Here is a 22975-nt window from a genome sequence, read left to right on the forward strand (position 1 = left end):
GTGCAAAGGAATGCTCTCCACTTATATGAACAGACTGCAGCTAAAAAGCCAATGTGTTGATTTTGTGATTTCTACTGTAATAATGAGTGTAGATGAGTGATTAATGTAAACACACTCAAACATTTGTGAATAACTCCCAAAAGTACATATCATCATGATAATGTGATATAATGCATAAATAATTGCAGCAACTCTGATATTGGTACCGTTCCAGCTCTGCCCAGGCGAAACAAGCAATCAACTCAACACCAATCGACATGAGAAAATTACCAGGAGGGGGAAAGCTGGAGAAGGATTTTTAGCCACCAAAATATTTCTAACATTTAACAAGCTTCCAAATATTTTCTTTGCCAGATAACTGCTCATGGAAAATTGCCTTAAAAGAACATCAAATTCTATCTACTGCACTTTCACATTGTTTTTATACACTTTCGATTGCATGCTCCCTGTGGGTAAAGCTGCTCTTGGCATGTCTCTAATGGGCAGAAACACAGGAGATAAGAGAGGCTGTAGCCTACCAGGATACCTGAGCCAGTTTACCCTTAGGCACACAAACACCCTCACATACATGAGACAAAGACACACACACAAACATTTATAATGCATGAGTAAAAGAGAAGCGGTTATAGGATCCACCCATTGGGAACAGTGGGTGATTCCCCCAATAATTCCAGTCACACCGTGCAGGCAATTTGCTGCTCAGCCGACAAACAATACGATCATCTTGCTGCCATGCAAATCTCATTATGCAACAAACGTTGGATTATGTAATATTTCTGTTGCTTCATATCTTCAAGATCATACATCAGATAAAGAAAGAGAAAATTCTGTCGTAACAGTGACAGGCTGCACTGGATGAAAAGCTGTTTGATAGAAAGAGCTCTTTTCATCCATTTGTCAGCGTTGACTGACAACAGTATAATGCCTGCTGATCCTTCTCTCTCGCAAATTCACACACTCACTGGTGAAAACAGCAGGTTAAACAGTATAGTGTTTCCCTGGCATTGTACCCCATGCTTTCATTGTTTCACAGGCTTGTTAAAAGCAACCTGGGTGAACAGAATACCAATGACAGAGGCAGAGATTAGAGCCAGCAGCGAGCAGATCAGAAACCTGAACCTGACATGTCTATCTGCAGGGAACACAAATAACAAGACCAGCAGCATGGGGGACAGACATTCAATGTTTATTAACGGAGTATTTACAGTCAATGGGGAAATCAGAGACAGCAATGTGTGGATATGTATGTCACAGTGCTACATCTGTGAATCCTTGTAGAGTAGGTTTGTCACCAGTGTTCTCACTGTTGCTGGGTCTTCAGCATCTGTGGAGGCAAAACACAAATGTGCCATTGACCTCTGGCTTTGGACAATGAGGAACAGATAAGCCTTACAGAAGCTTCCAGGCAGATAAAAAAAAAAATTCTTCATCAGTAGAAAATCTGACTGTCAAATTTCGACCTCTGAAACGGGGCATTACTTGCACAACATCACAATGATTTGTTTTCATGACATGCTTGCAACCTGAAGCTTTCACAGGCTATTTTGTACCAGCTCACCTAGGACAACCAAATTCATGTAAGGGATTTTCTTTTAAAAAAAAAAAAAAAAAAAAGAGAAGGAAAGAAATTTTATGGACAACAGGCGCAATAAGTCTTACACAGACACAACCTTGCAGCCAACATATTATAAACATCTACCCAAGGGGATACAACAACTAAATGCTGTAAAATTAAAAATTATGGTCACTGAATGTAAAATTATGGTCACTGGAAAGTATAGAAAAAATGACCCTTTTAGAATAAATGATGAAAAAGTTATATAAATGCTTTCAAAGTTTCTTGGAGAGTCAAGTAATCCTTTGGAAAATACAGTCAAAATGCTGGTTTTTCAGCTTTGAAGTATAATTTAGCAAGTATTTAACGATATGTAATGGTACTTAGATGCACTAATCTAACCTTTACACACTTTTATGGCACCTTCACAATACAAACCGTTTACAGTTTATTTCAGATCTATATTCCTGCTCTTACATTAACAGTTAAATCTGTACTATGTCCTGATCCGGTGTACTTGTCAGAGCTATAATTAAATCTGTTCCTTCATTGCATTGTGAATTTAATTTGCAGACAAGCTTAACACCAGATGCACCCACTTCATGGAAAAAAAACTTTACAGTGGCCCCTTTATATTTGTTGTCATCTGCTAAATTTCTAACATTGTGTTGGCTCCATTTTATCTAGGCAATAAAATTATTTCATCATTTAGCCCATCACAGTTCCTGGCTTGGAAATTAAACAGGCCTCAGGTATTGCTGTCAGCTGCAGATTTATAAAAAGCCAATAACCTGAACAATAGATAATAAATAACATCACTGGTTAAATGGATTTTGTAGCCACAGAAAATTTTTATAGAAACCTGAAACCGCAGCAGCTGCCTACCACACATGTTGTTTCTTTCCTTCTATTGATCAACAGGACAACTAGCTGCTGAATGAACTGTTTAATCACAAATGAGGTAAATGACATGTAAGAGTAGATGTCCATATTTAGAAACATATCACACGTACTAATGAAGTGACATGCTCTTAATAATCACCCTTTAGCCACAGAGCAGTTATTGAAGTGAAGAAGCAGCAGAGAAGAACCTAAAAGCTGCTGCTGACATTTCTTATAGGTCAATGACAGACAGCTACAAGCAACCACTCACTGTTTGCTGTGAATCTCAGACAAAACGTTGTGTTTACTCAGCTTTATTTTAGTGACAGTATGTTTTAGTAGTACTGCATTCAATTTAAGCAGTTTTCAAGCCTTTTTAAATGTGGTTTCATAAGCACATAAATATATCCTCCCCCACACTTTATATATGAGACATTTTCTACACTTTTGTTTGTTCTCCCCTCTCCTTATCTGCCATCCCCCATTGCTCCTCACTTTCCTTGTCCCTAGGCTGGTACATCAGACATTTTTTCCACAGTGGGTTAGGTAACAAGCCTGTGAAATCTTAGTCAAAAGAAACACAACAGGCCCAGAAGTTGAATTATTAACACAGGCAGCAAGAAGCTACACAAAGCCACCGCTGGGCTTAATAAAAAAAAACAAAAACCCTGATAAAACTGAAACCTGCATCTTCATCTGAAAACATAACAGTTCAGTAAGTCCTACTAATGTGTTGTAGTGTAATTTTTTCCCCTTCACTAAATAAGTTTTCACACAATGCATTTTTTGACATGAAGCAGTTGACTTACTGGCCATCCATGCAGATCAAATTGCAGACTCTAATTTGTAATTTAATCAGATGCATCCTTTCCCACTTTATTATTAAACGCTTGAGCCAGAAGTTAAAATGACTGAAAATTCGACAACAGTAAAATTAAAAATTATGGCATAAAAGAACATCAACAAAGGAAACTAACAGGAAGCATAGAACACTGTGTGCTCTCTCAGTGATTAACCACATTAAGAAGCAAGTCAAACATGCCTGTAAATAGTCGAAATGTGATTTTCTTGAGAGGGGGAAAAGACTGAAAAATAAAAATTCAGGGAGCATTTTTATGGCTTACAGCTCCCCTAAAAATACTTCAATCTTTTTAGCTCAGTGACTGCCAGGCTATGGATTTATATATGTTTGGATGTAGGGCGGCAACAAATGTCCTCTCTAATCTCTTTCTGTAAATGGAATGGTAGTAGCATGAGTTTAATTTGCTGAGGAAAGGGAACAGACAATAAACTTGGCGGAATCTTGTTAAGTCTGTCAGATGGGTACTGTTTCAGACTTCCATTAGTATTCAGCTCAGACTCTAACGGTTAAGCTGCAAACAAACTAAACTACAAAGAGTCACAGTTGGTCTCTGGTCCAATTACAACAACAAACAGAGAAGATGTCTCTTTGAATTTAATGGAGGATGCTCTCATCTAAACCAAATCAGCTTCCTTATTACTAACTCGGAGGTGGTGTTGTCTACTCACCCACTCCCAGCACCTTCAGGTGGCTCCTGAATTCAGGTTTCTCCTCCAGGACCCGTAGGAGGTTAGTGGACTCCATGCGCTCCAGCCCCACCTTCCAGTAGATGTAGATTTTGTGGCTGAAGCTGACGTAGACCAAACAGGGACTGTTTTTACCTTCTTTGCATGTATATTGACCTGCAATTACACAAAAACATAAACAATGCAATGATATTTGCTGCACTAACCTGCTTTTTATCAAACATGTGACAAGCAGTGCTACCACTGAGCATGTAACACAAACCCCAATATGCAATATTCAGCTGTCTAGTTACTTATATGTATGGCTTTGGTCAGCACCAGCATCAACACAAACAGAGAAAGCAATTTAATCTGCCTTAACGATGACACAGAGCAGGCAGACAGTGGAGGGGAGGGCTGACTCTTTTTATGCACATACTACGCACAGAAAAACAAAACCAAATGCTATCAAGAAGATCAAACAACCTCCCTCGTCTCTTTCTCTAATCCACTTACTACTATACATGTTATATTATCTTCCTCAAAGAAACTGTGGCTTGTTCAAACACTGCAGAAATATCTGAAGGGAAGGAGAGAAAGTCTGAGGAGGAGGAAAAACAGAGTCTGAAGCTCCACATTGCCCCCTACTGGTGTTAAACCATGTTTGGAGACATAGCTACTGTATTAGACTGAAAACATTCCTGTTTGAAAAGGCTTATGGTCAGGTTAGTTAAAAACAGACATAACCCCATAGTTCAGTCTAACAGGGCCTAGGAGCAATAATGCTGGGGGAAGTACAGTGCACTGAGTCCTATCACCTGTTTCTAGTATTACGTACCACTTTTGTCTGTACTTATAATTTTCAATATTTAGTTCACTTAGTCTGTTCATCACTATTCACCCGGTGTCCCTTTTCCCTACTCCCCTCTGGGGGAGTGGCTACTGTTTCAGTTGTAGCAGCCTGGGGCCCAATGACGACGGGATCCTAGGTGACTCATCTGTGTCCTGTCCTGACCTGTGACCCCGGACCTCCTCCTCCACCCTCACCTGTCTGGATGGACCTCCTCACCCTGACCTGTATCATCTGACTAGATGGACCCCCTCATGTGCCCCTACCCTACTGCATCTTTAGAGACTGGAACTACATCTGCAAATGGATGTCCATCAGTCCTGCTGCATCTATTGTATAGCCTGTCCGTCCATGGGAGTGGATCTCTCCTTCACTGAGGTTTCTCTTTTCCCACAGGGTTTTTTTAGTTTTTCTTGCCGAGAAGTCAGGTCTAAGGATGGGGGATACCTGGGACATGAATCCATTTCCTCCATCTGCTATTTATCTGACTGTTGTTTGTTTCCATATCCAACTAATTCTGTAAAGTCCTGTGAGGTAACCTTGTTGGGATATAGGGCTCTACAAATAAAATTGAATTGAATTGTATTTATGTGACTTATGCTGTATCATAAGTGTCAAAGAAAAGCAAACACAAGGAAATCAGACCTTATTATTCTTATTATATATGAGTATGAAGTTCGTTACCTGCACAGAAGGCGTTCACATTCTCGTCGAACTGGAACCGCACCACTGTTCGATTGTGGTCAATAATATAGGTTTGACCATCCCAAGCACACGCTACCACCTCTTCTCTGCCGTCTCCCTTGAAGGAAACACACATATAGAATCTTACTATAAATCCAATTGAAGTAAATGTATTTTAAGATTTAACATTTCCCTATTTATATATATTTAGAATAAATTAACTGCTCATGTCACTGCCAAACAGCTCCTTTTAAAGTGTGGTTTGAATGTTTCATCAGTTAAACTATGCTTATTGTTATATAAAAAAGTCCCCCCTTAACTCAGCAAATAGTTCAGATGCTTCTTTTTGATAGTTACTGCAGTGATTATTTTGTTTCAGCTTCAACAAGCTATTTAACTCTAACTGATGAAATGAGTAGATTCTCATCTCCTAAACAACCGTTAGTTTGATAGAGAGAATGAAAATTGGACTGAGTTTCAATGGAAAAAGGTTATGTGATCTGATGAGTCCAGACTGATGGACATATCAGGGTGAGAAGAGAGGTGGATGGAGTGATTATCCATCATGTCTAGTGTCTACAGTACAAGCCTGTGGGGGCAGTGCTATGATCGAGGGTTGATTCAGTTCATCAGGTCTAGGTTCAGCAATATTATGTGTTAGAAATATGAGGGAAATAAATATTTTTCACTTTTTCGCCCTCATTCATTGGTGTTATTATTTTATTATTTTTCTTAATAATTGTTTAATGTATCTTAAAGGACTGTAGTTTATATTACATTGATGCATCGTTAACCTCATCTTATTGCCATTTTCTACTAATGGAATACAGAATGCACATCTCAATAGTGAATAAACTTGCTCAGGGATAGATACTGTACCCTGAGTAGAACAAGAACAATTGCTAAATGCCTTTAAGGAGATTCAACACATAACTTGCAACACCAAGGGATTTGGGGGTATTTATGATAGCTTCTCATTATATGTTTCTCTAGTCTGTCTGAACAAAACCACTGGTGCATGAAATATTTCAACCCTGTTCAAGTATGCAGATTATTTTTCTCTGTTTAACCCCCTTTTCAGTTAATGAAAACTGTTCCAGTATCATCATATGACCTATACAGAAGTCTATCATCACCCTGTCATATTAAATAGTAAACACTATAGTAAATAATGTAAGTAACATTAATAATGTAACTTTTTCATATTCATATGTTAAGCCTCCATACATTGCCTTCTCTTGTTAGCATTGAGTTGTGTGGTCTATGTTATGTTTTTCTGTGTGAAACCTTTGATGCTCTCCACATCTCCCCTCACACAAGAGGGCAAGCAGGGGTATAATAAGAATAAAGGAATGACTCTAATTTTAATATTCATCAAAAATGCCAGGAAAGACAAGGTAAATCGATGTGGCATTGATATGTGTCAACATGATCAGAGTAAGTGAAGGTCTACATAATTATACACAGACTCACTGTAACGTCCAACTTCTGCAAGGCAAAGAGCTGGTGATCCACCTGCACGGACCACAACAACTGCTCTGAGCTGTCCATCAGCTTCAAGGTTCCTTTAATACATTTAAGAGGTGAATACAAAATTAATATACAAAACAAAAAGATATTAGTACACATGCAGCTAAGTAATTTAGTCCACAAATTTGGTCCAAACAATCAGTTATACATTGATTATAACTACCAATATGATTCCATCACAAAACTGGAAAATGAATTCAGCTCTTTGTTCTGAAACTCAATGATGCTCTGAGGACTATGGGGACTTTCACATTCTGATGTACTTGAAATGTATTCCTATGCTGCTGACAAGATAACTGACATGCAACCAGTACTAATTTCCCTGACAGTTGAAAGGATTTTCTTTACTTGATTTTGGCACATCAGGGTGTCAACAACAGGGAGAATGTCAGGGTAATGCTGGAGGCTGGAAGCTCTTTCTCATTATAATCCGATTGGATCCATTCTCCTTTAAATATTGATGGACTCTCCAGCTGCTCTCAGGGCTGTTTGCCAGTTCCCTGATCCTGGCAGGAGGATGGTCTACTTTGGCAACCATCCATCCTGTATACAATCCAAGGTTTACACCTTCCTCAGGCCCATAACAGCAAGGGGCTCACACACTGTATGTCGCCTCATGCTTTGCCCTTTTTCTTGTTTACTATAGTGCTTGTTGAATGATTAGTGTTACTATTATACATCATACAGTATCTTAAAGATTAAAAAATGCTGAAAATTGAGGACTTACCATCTAAAGTACAGAGAGCAAACAGTCCACATTTCGAGGATTCCTCTTTTGATCCTGTACAAAGACAGAAAATATTATAATTTATGAATCAACACATTACAAACATATATTATATTTACCCACACTTTTCATTTGATCATTCAGTCAGCAGTTTATTTGTGGGCAGTGGAACAATTGATTTTGTAAGTGGGATGCATACTTATTTATTACTTATTTATCAAACATTTAGTAGAGTACAAATAGATGAAAAGAACATAATTTATTACTTATCATTTATACATTACTATACATATCTTTAATTTTTTTTTCTTTTTTTAGCTCCTCTGCATTTTATACACTCCAATCTGGTTCATAAAAGTACTAAGACTATTTTCCCTCAAATGTGTCTAACTTCACTTGTCTATATCAGCTCTTTAGTTTTATATTTTAGCACACCGGAATACATCAATTCAAAAACAATTTTATAACATAATAAATGTACCTATTTACCATAATAAGTCCTCTGTTAATATTATATCATTAACAACTCTAGAAAAACACTCGGAGAGCGCAGACCTCCGCCAAGGTAGATCACCCCCCACCCCACCCCTGATCACCACCAACATTTAATAATTTGTTCCTTGTGCCAGTATCCACATTTCCTGAAAATTTCATCAAAATCTGTCTATAACTTTTTGAGTTATCTTGCTAACAGACAGACAAACAAACCCAGATGAAAACATAACCTCCGCTGTCCTTGGAGGAAGTAACAAACAGACAAACCCTGATAAAAACATAACCTCCTTGGCGGAGGTAAAAATGTGTAAAAGTCATGCATGCATGCTTAGTCTTTAACATGTTCAGTAAAAGAAATAGTTCATGACATCAGACTGAAATATAATCAATAGGAGGATCACGGTAAATTTCTTCATCTGCAAACTTCAAGATGTGATAGTTTTCACAGATGCTGTGTCATTAGTATAAAGGTAGAGGTACAACCCAGCAAATTGATGTTAAAGTTGATGAAAATTGATAATTTGTTCTCATTCTTTGCTAATGTCCAGCCTTAAAAGGCTAAACTCTTGTGAGCTTCTGGATAAGCACTGCCTCGATGAACATTTAGTGCTGAAGGCTGATTGGAAAGCCATAAAAAGTAATTACTCTTACATTATAAGAGCCCTAAAGATCAATGTAACAGCAGAGTTAGTGTGGAATCAGGCACTGCCCCTCATTGCGGTTGATGATGATTTTATTAGCTGGGACTACGGATCTGAAATCATAGACTAGGTAGGTTTCTTTTTTGCAACAGGAACTATGGTTGATAGTTTATACTGTTTGGAGAACCTTTGTTGATAAAGTGACATGATATGACATTTAAACTCCTCTTTTGTTTAGTACCTTTGCTTATGCTGCCAATGAGATGAGTGGACACATTCTTATTATGTATCCGTCCAGTAGTCAGGTGAAGAACTACATCTCGTGAAGGCCCCTCACTATGAGTTAAAAAAAAAAGTCATGTGTTAAATCTGACACCTTATATTTCACTGTGGTTTTAACTGTTTGAGTGAGTATTTTTACCTCCCTGTTGTGGCAAGGCCCTCCTCTCCAGATCCAGAAGAGTCCTGCTGAGTCCAGGAGCACAGTAGGATAGCATAACCACATCCAGGCTGTGAGACCATCAGCTCTGGTAAACCCTCTGGACCAGGGTTCACTGACAGACTGTCCACCTGAAACATATACAACATCACTGCATAATGTGGATTTTGCTTTGTCTATTTAGTGTTTATTTTTATAGTGACAAGTCTGTAGTCCCACAAGTTGACATAAATGGATGCCACACACTATAAGCATTTATAAGGTCAGCTAAATCAAAATACCTGCCCTGGATGGGGTTGTAACATACACAAACTGATCAGTAAACAAATACATTAAATCACAGAACACATAATTCAACAGAACAATGCAGACTACAAGAAATAATGAAAAAGACACATATTATAATACTAACTAAGCACTGTTAAACAAGATGTAACAGATTATTAATGACTACACAACTGATCCATTTTCTGTGTTTAAAATGATTCTGGTTGAGTTTGAGGTAAAGAGTTCAACAACAGAAACAGGCATTTCTCTGAGTGAAGAGTTACATAAGGGAACCCTACAATTCTCCCTGAACTCTATTTGTATTACTGAAGTACTGAGAGGAACCACAGGGTCACCAAGCAACTGTAGAATGTTTTTAGACATTTGTAGAAAAGTTTTACAATGGCCAGTTTGGCTAAAATGGTCAAAACTTAAGATATTTTATATCTTGACAAGCTGACAACGATGTGATGTTGATGGCTTCCTCTCCAAGAACTGTCATGACATATTTCCAACAGAGATTGTCACCAGGAGTGTGGTTGCTGCAGATATTGTTCTGTCCAAGAGGTTACATAATCAACTACATGTGAAAAGATCACAGAGTGCATGAAACTATTTGCAGTGTCAAATGGTATTCAGTCTTTGTACTAACTCTGAATGTATGTCAGTTTCTTTAACATTGCTTACAATTTCAACGTTCTCCTCAAGTTGGGGGTGTAGGTTTTTCACTTCTGAAATCTGATACATTGCTTATTGATCTTTAGATTTAAATGATTGATCCAGAGCACTGAGCTCTGGATGACAAGCAAATTGAAACTGTTTTCTTAATGTTTCTTTGATGTAGTGATGGAAAGAAATAAAGTAAACTTATCTAACTCCTGAATTTAGTGCAATAAAACTAATCTTTCTTTCTTTCCTAAGTTACTGAAAAGATCTGTCCACCACTTTTGACTGTGCCATATATTCTACTAGGGCATCTCCTTCATGACCTACTGTATGCTCAGGAGATATTGGGTGCAAATCAGTGAGTGGCTCAGTTCATCATAAAAGCCATAGCCACAAAAGCACTGGAAAAACACTCCCATTTTTGATGTTCTGCCTGACAGCATCAGTTAAGTTACAGCATGTCCTGAGGGCATACCTGCCCCTCCAGAAGCCATTTTTTCAGCTGAACCAGTTGTCCAGATCCCAGGTCTGAACCATCAGAGGGCTCCTCCCATCGGAAAGCTCGCACCACTCTGTCTGTGTAGCCCACCACCAACTCACAGCGGCCGTCACCATCTACAAGCAGGCATACATTGCAGTCATTTCATCAGCACATTAAAAATGGATACATGTATATTATATGATTGATTAAAATTTACCAATATCACTAATGAGGATGACTTTGGTGTTGGCAGGTATATGTTGGGTGAAAAAGGGTCTCTGGTCTTCAAAGGATAGGGCTTCATGCTGGCTTGTTGAGTCAGCTTTGCTTGCAGTGGCAGCTGTCAAGTCAAAGAGGTGAAACCAGCCCTCTGCACCTACAGCAACCACAAAGTTCTGACAAACAAGATAAACATTATATATTATATTATATAATCAGAGGCTGGTACACTATATATACATATATATATGTGTGTGTGAGTGTGTGTGTATGTATATATATATATATATTTTTTTTTTTTTCTGGTTACCTTTCCTTTGTTACAGACATCCCCAACTGCAACACAGGTCAACTGAAACATCAAGACAAATTATGTGAGTCAGTGTAAAAGCTCATTAGGTTTTATCTGGTATTTCTGCTTTTTCACTCACCATGCCTACACAGGTTCTTGTGATCCAGGGTTTGGAGTCATCATTCTTGTACACAAGCAGCTTTCCACTGGTGTCTCCCACAACAAGTTCATTCAACTGCAGTGAAGTGAGGGGAGACAGAGCATACAGTGCCAAACATTTACCCATTTTGTATAATAACCTCAAAAGTTCTACTGATAATGTTTAACGCATGTTACTGGTTTTAACATAGTTTCATTAGTTATGGGAAGCAAAGGGTATCTTTCATCACAGAAGTGCTGGTGATATCTTTATTTACAACATCAAGTATTTGCCTTTTACAAGAGCAAATACCTGCTCTGATAGGATGTTACAGTTTGTGATCTGACTTCCTTTGTTGTGTAGGTAAAGAGTTTAATTATGTACGCCTTAAACAATATCTCTCTCTGCTCAGAGTCATGGGAACCAGAAATACTGCCATACACACACTGCACCTTACTACACAAGCATTTGAGATCATATAATTGTACAGAGAGACTTACAGATTCAGTTACTAATACTACTAATAGTAATAATGCGCCTCTATTATTATTTAGACTTCTTGATAAGCGCACTCAAGTATTATGCAATTTTGATTACAGGGAATGTTTAACAAGCTTCGAACATATTAACCCAAATATAGACTTAAACCAAATAATAATTAAATGCAAACTTAAGGTCATTACCGAGTCATTGTCTGCATCTCCTAGACAGATAGCATGAGGAAACAGAGTTCCTGTGAAATCCAAACTGACTCGCTGGACGTAGTTTAGAGACCTCATTCCTACCAGATTTCAGCCCCTCACACATTCGGGGAAGTGTTTTTATTAGACATTAAAATGAAAAGGATCCATTGATACACCGTTAGATCAGCTAAATTTAGCTCTTCGAGGCTTAAACTAAGTGGCTAAAGTTAGCATTAACCTGTCAAAACTAGCACCGTATAATACCGCATCATCGCCCACAAACTATTTAGCAAAACATGTCTTTCTTTAATAACTCTTAAAGACGTATCTATGTTAAATATGGTTAAACATTTGCTAGCTTCGGTGACACGCGCTTCTTCCTAGTAAATAAACGCGTCACGTGATGTGAAAAGTACGGAAGCCCAAAGTGTACATGGGTCCTTGATTTAGTAAAGTAGTTTTACTACCTACCTCACATATTTTAAATATGTCATGAGGGATCATTAGTGATACTTGTTATGAACTGTGTGTGACAAAACAGGACACAAAGGGTTGTGATAAACATTATTGGGAATGTTGTGAATTCTGAGTCGGTGAAGAAACTTTGTCCCCTAGCGGAAAGACGGGGGTTAACTTCAGTTCTGTTTCACACATTAATTCTCAGAATTGTACGCTAGGGGGAGGTGTTTACTCACAACTTTTAATACTGGATGGCGCACAACACAGTCTAAAGGATGTGAATGAGAACTACTGTTTGTGTCAGTCCTTTGTACACAAGCACAAAAATGTAGGCTACAGTTTATGTGGTGTAATGCTGATATCATGCATCCACAACAGCATGATTAAAAATGAAACTTTAAGAAATCATTCCTACTGATGTGCAGTAGGCTAAACCTTACATAAAAAAAAAAAACAAAAAAAACAACAACTACAGTTTCATTCATTCATTCCAGTTTTTACAGAATCAAGTAAAGCAACTTATATCAGCCTAAATGGACAGACTTATATATTAAAAGGAGTTAGTGCTTTACAAGTCTAATGCCGTGCTAAGCAGACCTCTGTGAGTTAAAGCCTAGAGAGCACCTGCCCAAAGTAAACAAAACACTTGCAGAAAACTGTTTTTAACGACAATCAAATTGAAAGACAATCCCTTACATCAGATACAAAGATCATGGGATTATCATGGTGTTTGTGAAGTTTTGCTTTATTATCTCCCATACACTGAGTTCCTTTAACAAAAGAAAAATAGAAAATACATAGAAAGTGTTTAAATGGGAACTCAGGCACCCAGATGTCATATTAATTATTACACTCAGCTCTGACTGGAAAGCCCCTCTAGTAAAGTGAGCGCTCTCTCAGCCTCAGGAAGACTGCAGCAGAGGGAGAAAGTCCTTACAAAGCGCTAATTGGACTCTGGAAGCACACTGACAGGGCATGGATAGGTTTCAGAAAGCCATGCGATGGCAAAGAGGTGCATGGAGAGCCTGAATAGAACCCACGCTTCTTTTTTAAACTCTCTTGCTGGGGGCTAAGAGAGAGAGAGAGAGAGAGAGAGAGAGAGAGAGAGAGAGAGAGAGAGAGAGAGAGAGAGAGAGAGAGAGAGAGAGAGAGAGAGAGAGAGAGAGAGAGAGAGAGAGAGAGAGAGAGAATAAGGGAGAGGCAGCGAAAAGAGAATGATGGTGGGGGCTTGGGTTCCTCAATACAAGCTTAATACTGAATGCCCCTGCCAACGCAGAAAAATTGCACAATTTATTACAATCCCTTCTTCAAGACGTGCGTGTGCAGGGCGCAGGCGTAAAGAAATAAAAAACAAAACGAAGGTGTGCGCATGGATTGGTCATGCACACATAAAAAATACGCTAAACAAGCAGATACATATTTGTGAAGAACTTGGTCGTTTTTTCATGTTTTTTTTTTTTTATTATTATTATTATTTTTTTTTTTTTTGCGTACGCACCTGTAAGAAACGAATACACACACATACGCTGCAGTGTGAGATGCATGTGTGTGTTTGTGTATGTTTGTGTGTTAGACTACAGTCCGGTCATGGTTTTGTTCTGTATTGAAAGGACTGCTGCACATTTTCAAAGCAACAATAATCGACAGAACACACCGCATCGACGCTACTGTAACCATATCGGGTGTATCAAATCATACACAAAGCCTCCTCCGAACAGCCTCTTAGGGCCCCTCCGCAGATTTGCGCCCCTCCGTTCCGCCTGTGCGAGGCTGATGATCTCCTCTAATCAAAGTGGAAAATTCGGCCTCTGTTGCACAATGGTACCTCAAATGAGAGGCATTCAGAAGCGTCTGTTATGTTGACAATAAAACTAAACGGCGCGTCAGTCTTTCCAAAAGCAAGTGATTTACATGCATAGCTCTTATACTTTACAGCATAGTTTTATAGACGTTATAAATCTGGATGGTTCGCCTCGAAATGAGCTGTCTTTCAGCACCACAGTTTGATCGGGGATGGAGGGGTGGGTGGAATCGCACGGATGATATTATATACTTGTACTTCAAAACGTATTTTGTATAGGCTACAGTTCACCCACTCACTCACTCACTCACTCACTCACTCACTCACTCACTCACTCACTCACTCACTCACTCACTCACTCACTCAAATAAGCGGCCGTCATTTTTAAAATACATCCAAAGTTTCGTTCGTGTAGCCCTCTTAAATTAAGTTTTCAGATTTCAAACGATGCACACGTTTCCATTATGTTAACATCAGGCAGAAGAACGGTCACAGAGAGTTTCAGCAACGTAAATATTAGCCTGGCTGAATTTTGGTCCAAGTAATAATTGATTTGCAAGTCTCAATGTTCTCAGATAAGATTTTCGTTTTAGGCTATGTTACTAAAAAAAACTGACTCAAATTATCTGTAGCAGATTTTATTTAGGGTGCTCCTAAAAATAAACACATCCAAAGTTCTGGGTTAGAAAAGAAGACATCCAAGTAGTTCAGTTTTCACTTAACTAATCCTAACTGCACCACTGAGAACATTTGGTGCTGAACCGGACTCCTGTCCTCTGTGCTGGAGCCTGTCCCTCTGCTGTGCTGTACACCTTTCTGACATGCAAGATAAATAGAAAGAAAAAAAGTCACCAGTGACTGTTTGTTTAGTGCTTCAAGTGGCACGCGTCCGTCGTGCGCAACGCACCGGCAGCAGGGCAGGAGCCCAAGGTGAATCCACGCGACCAGAGGGCGTGGCCAGTCCCCCATCCAAACTGATTGAAAAGCAGTGGCGTCTTTCCTTCAGCATTCAGTGCAGCTTTGAGGAGCGCGCGAGGCAGCAGCCCCGAGGACTGCCCAAGTGAAAGAAGTGCGCGTAAAGCGACCACACCACGTGAAAGGCACGAGCCGGACGCACCGCTGCCAGACTTTGTGATCCTTCATAATTGTGTGCTTTTGTTACGAATGGACCTTGCAGCCAAGATGGAAATTAATGTGAACCAGCAACAGCTGATGCCGCCCGCTTGTTTCTTTTCCGCCGCTGCGGCACAGAGCATCCAGCTGAGCCCCAGCGGCAGCAGCCAGAGCAGCGGCAAGTCTGGGGCCAAACAACCCAAGAGACAACGCTCTTCCTCACCAGAACTGCTCCGCTGCAAACGGAGACTGAATTTCGCGGGTTTCGGCTACAGTCTGCCGCAGCAGCAGCCGCACGCAGTTGCCCGCAGGAACGAGAGGGAGCGCAACCGGGTGAAACTGGTGAACAACGGGTTTGCCACCTTACGGGAGCACGTCCCCAACGGAGCCGCCAACAAGAAGATGAGCAAAGTGGAGACGCTGCGCTCGGCCGTGGAATACATCCGCGCTCTCCAGCAACTATTGGACGAGCACGACGCAGTGAGTGCGGCGTTTCAGTCAGGTGTCCTGTCACCTACTATGTCGCAAGGATATTCAGCAGACATGAACTCAATGGCAGGGTCTCCAGTGTCGTCTTACTCCTCGGACGAAGGATCCTACGACCCCCTCAGTCCAGAAGAGCAGGAACTGCTGGACTTCACCAACTGGTTCTGAGCTTCTCTATAAGGTAAGGAGAGAATTTATCCAGGCCAAAATATTGTCAGTTTGCAGTAAACGTAAAGATGTGTGCTTAGAAACAGAACAGTGACTTACCATTTCTTCTCTTTTTTTCCCCCAGACGTACAGATCAACGCAATTTACTGCTGTCGTGCGCTTTGGAAGGTCCCGGAGGAGACTGGGTATCCTCAAGAACAAGATGCACTGTATAGGCGTTTTGGTCCTCTCATCCTTGAAGCCCGGTCCTCCGAGACACACAGACAGACGGACAGACAGACGGACAGACAGACAGACAGACATGGTCTTAGCATCCCAAAAACTTGGGAGGAATCAGGCCAGAGATCAGCGCCAAAGGATTAGAGGAAGACGGGTCTCCTGACAGCGTGGGAAACCAACTTCTGTGCATTTGCCCATGATAAAAATACCTTTAAGTGAATTCATGCTCTTTAGGAGCACATCAAAAACATTATTTAATACGTTGCTCTTCAACTATGCTAAAGCCAATCACAGAGCTCCAACCCTTTGGTAAACCTCTCAGACTCTTAAGTCAGAAAATGCTTCCAAGTCACGGATTTATTCTATGAAATTCTATATTAAACGCTTTTTTTGGGAAATATATTAAGATATTTTTGTATGTAAGAGATTTATAGATGTTTTGTACACATACTTTTGTACATATTTTGTCTATATATTGTGAAGTCGCTTCTATACCTCCTGCCTATGTAGACGTCTAGTCTATTACTCTCTGGCTCTTCTGTTAATGAGGTTTCCAGAAGGAGTTTGATACTCCGACATTTTATTCTAGCACCAATGTGTCTTATTTAATAGCAAAACCATGTTATTGCATTATGTCATGAAGTTCAATGATCAAAGTTATGCAGCTATTGTCCAAACAGTGCAATGGCCGTGCATTGTCTCTTTATACTGCCAGCTCTATATTGTCTTCACATACACAGATGTTGAAAAGAAGTCTTATAACCATATTTTCTACACTCTAGTCCAAGAATAAAATGATTTGCTACTGAAATTCTTCTCCATGTCTTGTTTTTTTTTTTTTTACATAAACAAGCTTATGTCTGCGTGTGTGGTGTGTGTGTGTGTGTGTATATATATATATATATATATATATATATATATATATATATATATATATATATATATATATATATATGTGTGTGTGTGTGTGTGTGTGTGTGTATGTATGTATGTATGAGAGAGAGCGTAAAGACCAATTATTGTGCGTTTTGCTTCAGTAGAAAAAACTTTTATGCATAATTACGCACGTTTTACGCACGATGTATTTTGTCATCCCTGTATCAAAATGTAGCACACAGTCAGTCCATAAAGCTTTTAGTCACAACTGTCTCTCTTAAGATTCCAGCTCGTCGAACACAGAAGGTGATATTTACGAAATTCACTTCGTCCAAACGAATCACAAATATATATATTTTTTAAATGTTGAAAATATGTCGTCCAAAAGAGCGTGACAAGTTTTGCACCCCAACAAAATTGTGCACACGTGTGATAAAGTATTTTGTCGACGTTTGAGAAGAAAAGCAAAGATTTTCAGAATACTGGGATTGTCCTGTTTAGTTAAAACGCACCACACGAGGCTGCATGCCTTTGAATATACACTGACCACACTTTTTTTAAAAAACAACTTTCCGTACTATGGGACGAAAATAAAGAGTTTTCTAAGCCTGTTTGTTTGTCATGGGTTAAATGAGCAGAGGCAGGGACCGTCAGTGGGATGATTATACTTCAGCGTCACCAGTGGACGGTGGAGTTAAAGGGTTGTGTTTCTACAAAACTAAGTTTGACAGGTAGGACTAAGTCTGCAGCCGGACGCGTGTCTGGTTTAATGAGAGAATGGGGTCTGTGTGGTGCTCGAGTGGGGACACGGAGCTGAATTGGCTGATGGCGTGTGCCTCCTGACAGCAGCATGGCACAGAACACATGAACAATCACCACCTGAAAAGAAAAAAAAAAAAAAAAAATCCCTGAGTGTGTGGCCGAGCATACAACTGTTTGACTGGTCTTCCGAGTTTTTTTTTTCCCTCCAGTGATTTGAATAGTTAGAAAACATATCACATCAACACAATAAAGCTTTTTTTTTTTTTGCAGCAGATGAAGCGATTCAGACACACACAAGGAGAGAAACTGTTAAGAGGGGGTGGGTGTGTTTTAGGGGTTAATGTTCAAGATGCGCGTGCGCCACATCAGTTGTGGTCAGTGCAGGGTTCGTGGACCACAAGGGGGCCATAACAGGTGCGTGGAATTCCATGTAAAAAAAAAAAAGCACTTAATTGTTTTTAATTCTAAACAAGACAAGTAAAAGCATGGCAAGGACTTTCATGCAATAAAAAGGTTGTAAGTCAGTCACACTTGATAGTGCAGCGATAAAACATTACGTAGACTATACGTTTTGAGTCAGTGAACAGGTTAATAGTTCGAATCCCAAAGGTTTTTAAATCCAAGTCTATTACTCACAGTTTAATTACTTAATTTTCTTTAATAAAGAAAAAAAAAAAAACGTTTATGGATTTTGCAAAAACAAAACAAAAAACAAAACTCCCATCTCCAAAATGCGCCTTAACCTGAAAACAGATTAAGTTTTCATTTTCCACTATAATTGTTAACACATTAGCACATCGTAAATAAAATACATATATTATATTTGTTTTAATAAAGACACTCAGCCCAGTTTTGACATTTACATTTTAGTAATGAATTAAACTAGTTAATGCAAGCAAGAAACAAACAGATAATTTCAAAGTAACAGAAATGAACAGATGAAGTGATAAATGGCAGCTGATTCAAGAAAGTAAAATGACAGTGAGAGACTGTAAAACACATTCATATGAGCAAACAAGAATGCATATATTCTTAAAAATCATCCTGCATCTGCATCTCTCTGATTTATTTATATCTAAAATATTGGGTACAATTAAGCTTAATTTTCCACCACTTTCTGTTCTGCAGGTCTTGATATGGGGCATTTTTTTTTGACTAAATCATGGCTCTTGACATTCTTTGGTGGTAGTTTTCTGGTGCCCATCAGAGTTACAGAGACACAACTGCAGCAAATGGTATGGAATCTGTGAAATGATTAGAATACAATCTGTGTTTGTTAATAGCCAACATAAAACCATGTGGATTAAGTTGAAGACATGGGAGAATTTCACCATTTCAAAGTTGCACCATTCATTTGAAAGCAGGAGAGTCATAATCTATAACACATAAATCCCATTAATATTAATAAATTACCATATTATGTCATTTGTTGGATTTAATAAAAAGCAGAAGAGAACTGAGGAAGACAATATATTTGAAACAAGGAGGCAGAAATAGGAAATAATACTGAAGAACAACACTAATAATGATAATTTTACAACAGTGTTTACAACAGCTATGAAGCCACAGTGAATATCTTCAGAGTCATTGCATGGGTGGGCTATAATCTCAGGCTGTAGTTTTTTTTGTACTTTTTGGGCTCTACATGATGGCATATGCTGCTTACAGGACATCCCAGATCTAACAGTCTGAGTTTGCAGCCTGTCAGAGCCCATTATGTTTCCTCTCTGGCGGTCTGTCAAGCGTGCATGAACCATAGGAGAGCGTGGCCATATCTAATTGACAAAGCTGAGGCAAAACAAAGGCTCCAGCTCTATTAGTTGAATATCTAATTGAATATCATTCATTGAAGTTGATTGTATTGGATAGAATGAGACAGTAGTCTGCATCTCTGCTGTGGCTTTTGTTCAAATAACGCTTTTTACCCCAGAACATCAACAACAACAACAAAAAAAACAGTTGTTGCATCAGCAAATATACTTGGATTTGAGATGTATATACATAGATGTATATAACTATATTCAGTGCATCAGTTACACAACACTTCTGCTATTTTTGTTTGTGAGTATTTGAAGTGTAAAATGAAATCACTCACATGTGTAAGACTTCAGTGTTTCAGGACCATAGACAGCACTTTACAGCTCTATTAAATGTTCAACATCCTCAAAAGCAACAGTGGAATACTGATGTTCTGTGTGGTGCCAAAATTTACTACAATACTGAGCTCATTCCCTGTAATCAACCTCTGCTCTATTCTCTTAAAGCGGTACTGCCTTCTTCCACCAGTGTTGGCAGTTCTATTGATATCTGAGCCACACAGTGCAGTGCAATGAGGTGGTCAGAGGTTGCTGGAGTCATCCAGTGGGTTGGCAATGACAGACTTATGAATAAGCATGAAAAGGGGCAGGTAGGCCAGGAAGTCCACTAGGTCCAGGGGGGGAATGTGTTGAAGCTCCAGTCTGATGGCCTCCTCTTGCTCCAGATAGATCCCCCCAGCCTTTAACTCCAAAAGCAGTTGCTCAGCGCTGATGAATCCCTGCTCCACTCCAGCCTCACCTGCCTGCTCCTCCAGAAGGAACAGGAACAGTTTCTACACAAGTCAAGGATGATAATACAAATGACTTACATTAAAAACAAGGAAAACTGGCTTTGGACTTGTTGTCTGCACAGGTGTGTGCACATGTGGGTGTACACATGGGTTAATATGAGTGTGTATGTGCTCCTCAGGGCAGGGCAGCCTCAGATTACCTCAGTCTGCTTCTAGCCTTGTTTGAGTGCACCTGTTTCCCAGTTAATGCAGTCTAGGTAATAATTGCTGGGGGAGGGAGAGAGTAATCCTTTTGGCAATTAGCCCATTCCCCCCACCACCTTCTCTCGTTAACAACCCTATCCCTAACAGCTCTATAATTACAAAGCCTCCCCTACCTGGCCAAGGGCTCAATTTCCACACCCATGGCCACAGGCTTTCATGTTCCTTGTGCCTTTCAGTGGCTCAGTACTTCCTTGTGTGAATGAGGGCCTGGCTTGCTTCTGAGCGGCCAGCTGGTAGACTAGTGTCGGTCCATCTAAAATGTGCCGTGTGTCTCAGGCTGATTACAGGGCTGGGCGGAGTGGACGGCATGTTCACTGCTGGGCACTTTAATGAGATTAGGGTTGTGCTAATCTATGAAAAGGGAAAAGCACCCCTCTCTTTTTCATGCTGGCTTGCTTCCCTCATTTCTATGCATGAGGGCTGAGTGGCTCACATAAGAAAAGCTAGCTTTACAAAGGATGCTTTGGAATTGCCCTTCAAAGTGTTTACCAGTATTTATTTCATTATAATTACACCTGTGGAGCCATGGAAGACAGACAGAGGTGCTGGCATTTGCAGCAATCAAATGTACATAATGAAAACAAATTCTGGAGTACACACACATTGTTTGCAACATTCCATGATAATTTACAATGACTCTGACATTACCTTGGCTTTGAAGACCCTCACTTCTAGAGAACGAAAGTCCATACTGCTGATTAGTGAACGCATGAAGTCACTGTAAGACAAGAACAAAATGATGTAAACTTGAAAACTGTAAGAGTGGTAGAGTGTAGATCAAAGGTTACATTGTCCAAACAGGTTTGGTGAAGATGCATAACAAAATGTTCAGCCCTTTCTTTCCAAAAACACAGTAAGGACAATCTGGTTGTAGTGGCGGGTGATATTTTGGCGGGTCTCTCCCATGCAATGTTATGTTTGGAGCTGTGTGATGGTAAAGTGTTCTGAGTCTATTGTGGTTGCTCACCGTGGCCTAGCTGCCAAACAATGCGTGGGCACACGGAGACATCCCGCCACAGTAACGGATAAAACTGCACTGGTTTTGGGATGGTGGGTGTGGGGTAGATGAAGTAGGGTGAGCAGAGTTTGAGTGGAGGTTTAGGGAGGGGAATTAGCAAACAGGGCACACTCTGGTGCAATGTGGCCACTCATGGACCAACAAAATCTAGGTCCACTCAGATAATTAGAGAGAGACACAATCGATTGTGTTGGAACAGACCTCTCCTGTCCAGCGTGTGGCACAGCGACGGTCGTCCCTTCTCTAACGAGCGCCCAGTGTTAATGAGCCCCTCCTCACAGTGGGCTGAATGGCCTGTTAGAGCGAAGAATGGCCAAGCGCTAGGCCATCGAGTGCAATGCACGCTTGAGTGCTCCCAGCGCTGTGATTGGCCCTTGTCCACCAACCATCATGCAGGCAGGGGCTTGATAGGGATGAAGCGAGACAGGGCAGCTAATGATCATTAATTGCACTTGGTTTGCAGTAAAAGAGTCCAAACGCTGGTGTGCTAAGGACACTGGCGTGATAATGGTTAGCGTAAACGAGGGGCTAGGGGACTGGTGATGGACTTCAGGGAGGATAATAGCAGCCTAACCCATTTTCTTTTGTCAGTCATCCTCTGGCACCCTGCTGTGGCCAACACAGCAGACTTCTCGCTTACGTAATGCCAAAAATTTTGGCGGTCTCCTCAATAGGGAGCCAGTATACAGTGATGAGGGGGTGCTGAGATGCAAACATATCCTGACCTAGATTGACTTGACAGAGCTGAGAGTTGTTTTGGGACTTTTTTGAGCGGGCTGTGGTGAGTTTGTTGAGAATCCCAGCTAACTTGGTAATAGAAATCTCTGCAGGAGGGGTGACGCTAATTGTCAGACAGTTTATGTGAGGCTGAGCTGGTCTCGCTTCTGCTGTCTCATATTTCATGCCTTGTTGAGTCACTTCTTCCCTGTCCAGGAATGAATAGATTTACTGTAACTTTCTGTACAATCATGCACACTCCAGTATGAGGACAAATATACAAAAACATCACACAACAAAGAGAAAGACAATAACTCCCAATTAGTATGAATGGCTCCACTAAAGTTGTGTGGACTGCTGTATGGCAATGTGCCTCTTGGTAGATCATGTGACTTGCCCTAAGGGAATGTAACGCTGTGTGAGGTGGACTTTTTGGGGAGCACAATGCTATACAGGGACAGATGGGC

At 40.1% G+C, this 22975-nt stretch overlaps 2 protein-coding genes across 2 annotated transcripts; one reads left to right on the top strand and one right to left on the bottom strand.

Annotated features, from left to right (window-relative positions):
- Positions 1-1165: 1165 nt before the first annotated feature.
- itfg2 (integrin alpha FG-GAP repeat containing 2) lies at positions 1166-12471 on the bottom strand. The gene is made up of 12 exons (XM_030150189.1): positions 12078-12471; positions 11395-11490; positions 11274-11315; positions 10962-11139; positions 10739-10878; positions 9313-9461; positions 9133-9227; positions 7756-7809; positions 6972-7063; positions 5499-5616; positions 3968-4141; positions 1166-1324 (listed from the first exon to the last, which is right to left on the bottom strand). The coding sequence occupies exons 1-12, from the start codon at positions 12171-12173 to the stop codon at positions 1257-1259; spliced, it is 1302 nt and encodes a 433-aa protein (XP_030006049.1). The 5' UTR covers positions 12174-12471; the 3' UTR covers positions 1166-1256.
- A 2864-nt stretch (positions 12472-15335) lies between these two features.
- On the top strand, positions 15336-17134 carry ascl1a (achaete-scute family bHLH transcription factor 1a). Its single transcript, XM_030150201.1, has 2 exons — positions 15336-16117; positions 16229-17134. The coding sequence occupies exon 1, from the start codon at positions 15502-15504 to the stop codon at positions 16102-16104; it is 603 nt and encodes a 200-aa protein (XP_030006061.1). The 5' UTR covers positions 15336-15501; the 3' UTR covers positions 16105-16117; positions 16229-17134.
- The last annotated feature ends 5841 nt before the right edge of the window (positions 17135-22975 follow it).

The sequence above is a fragment of the Sphaeramia orbicularis genome, chromosome 12 (genome assembly GCF_902148855.1).
Source record: "Sphaeramia orbicularis chromosome 12, fSphaOr1.1, whole genome shotgun sequence".
Classification (NCBI taxonomy): domain Eukaryota; kingdom Metazoa; phylum Chordata; class Actinopteri; order Kurtiformes; family Apogonidae; genus Sphaeramia; species Sphaeramia orbicularis.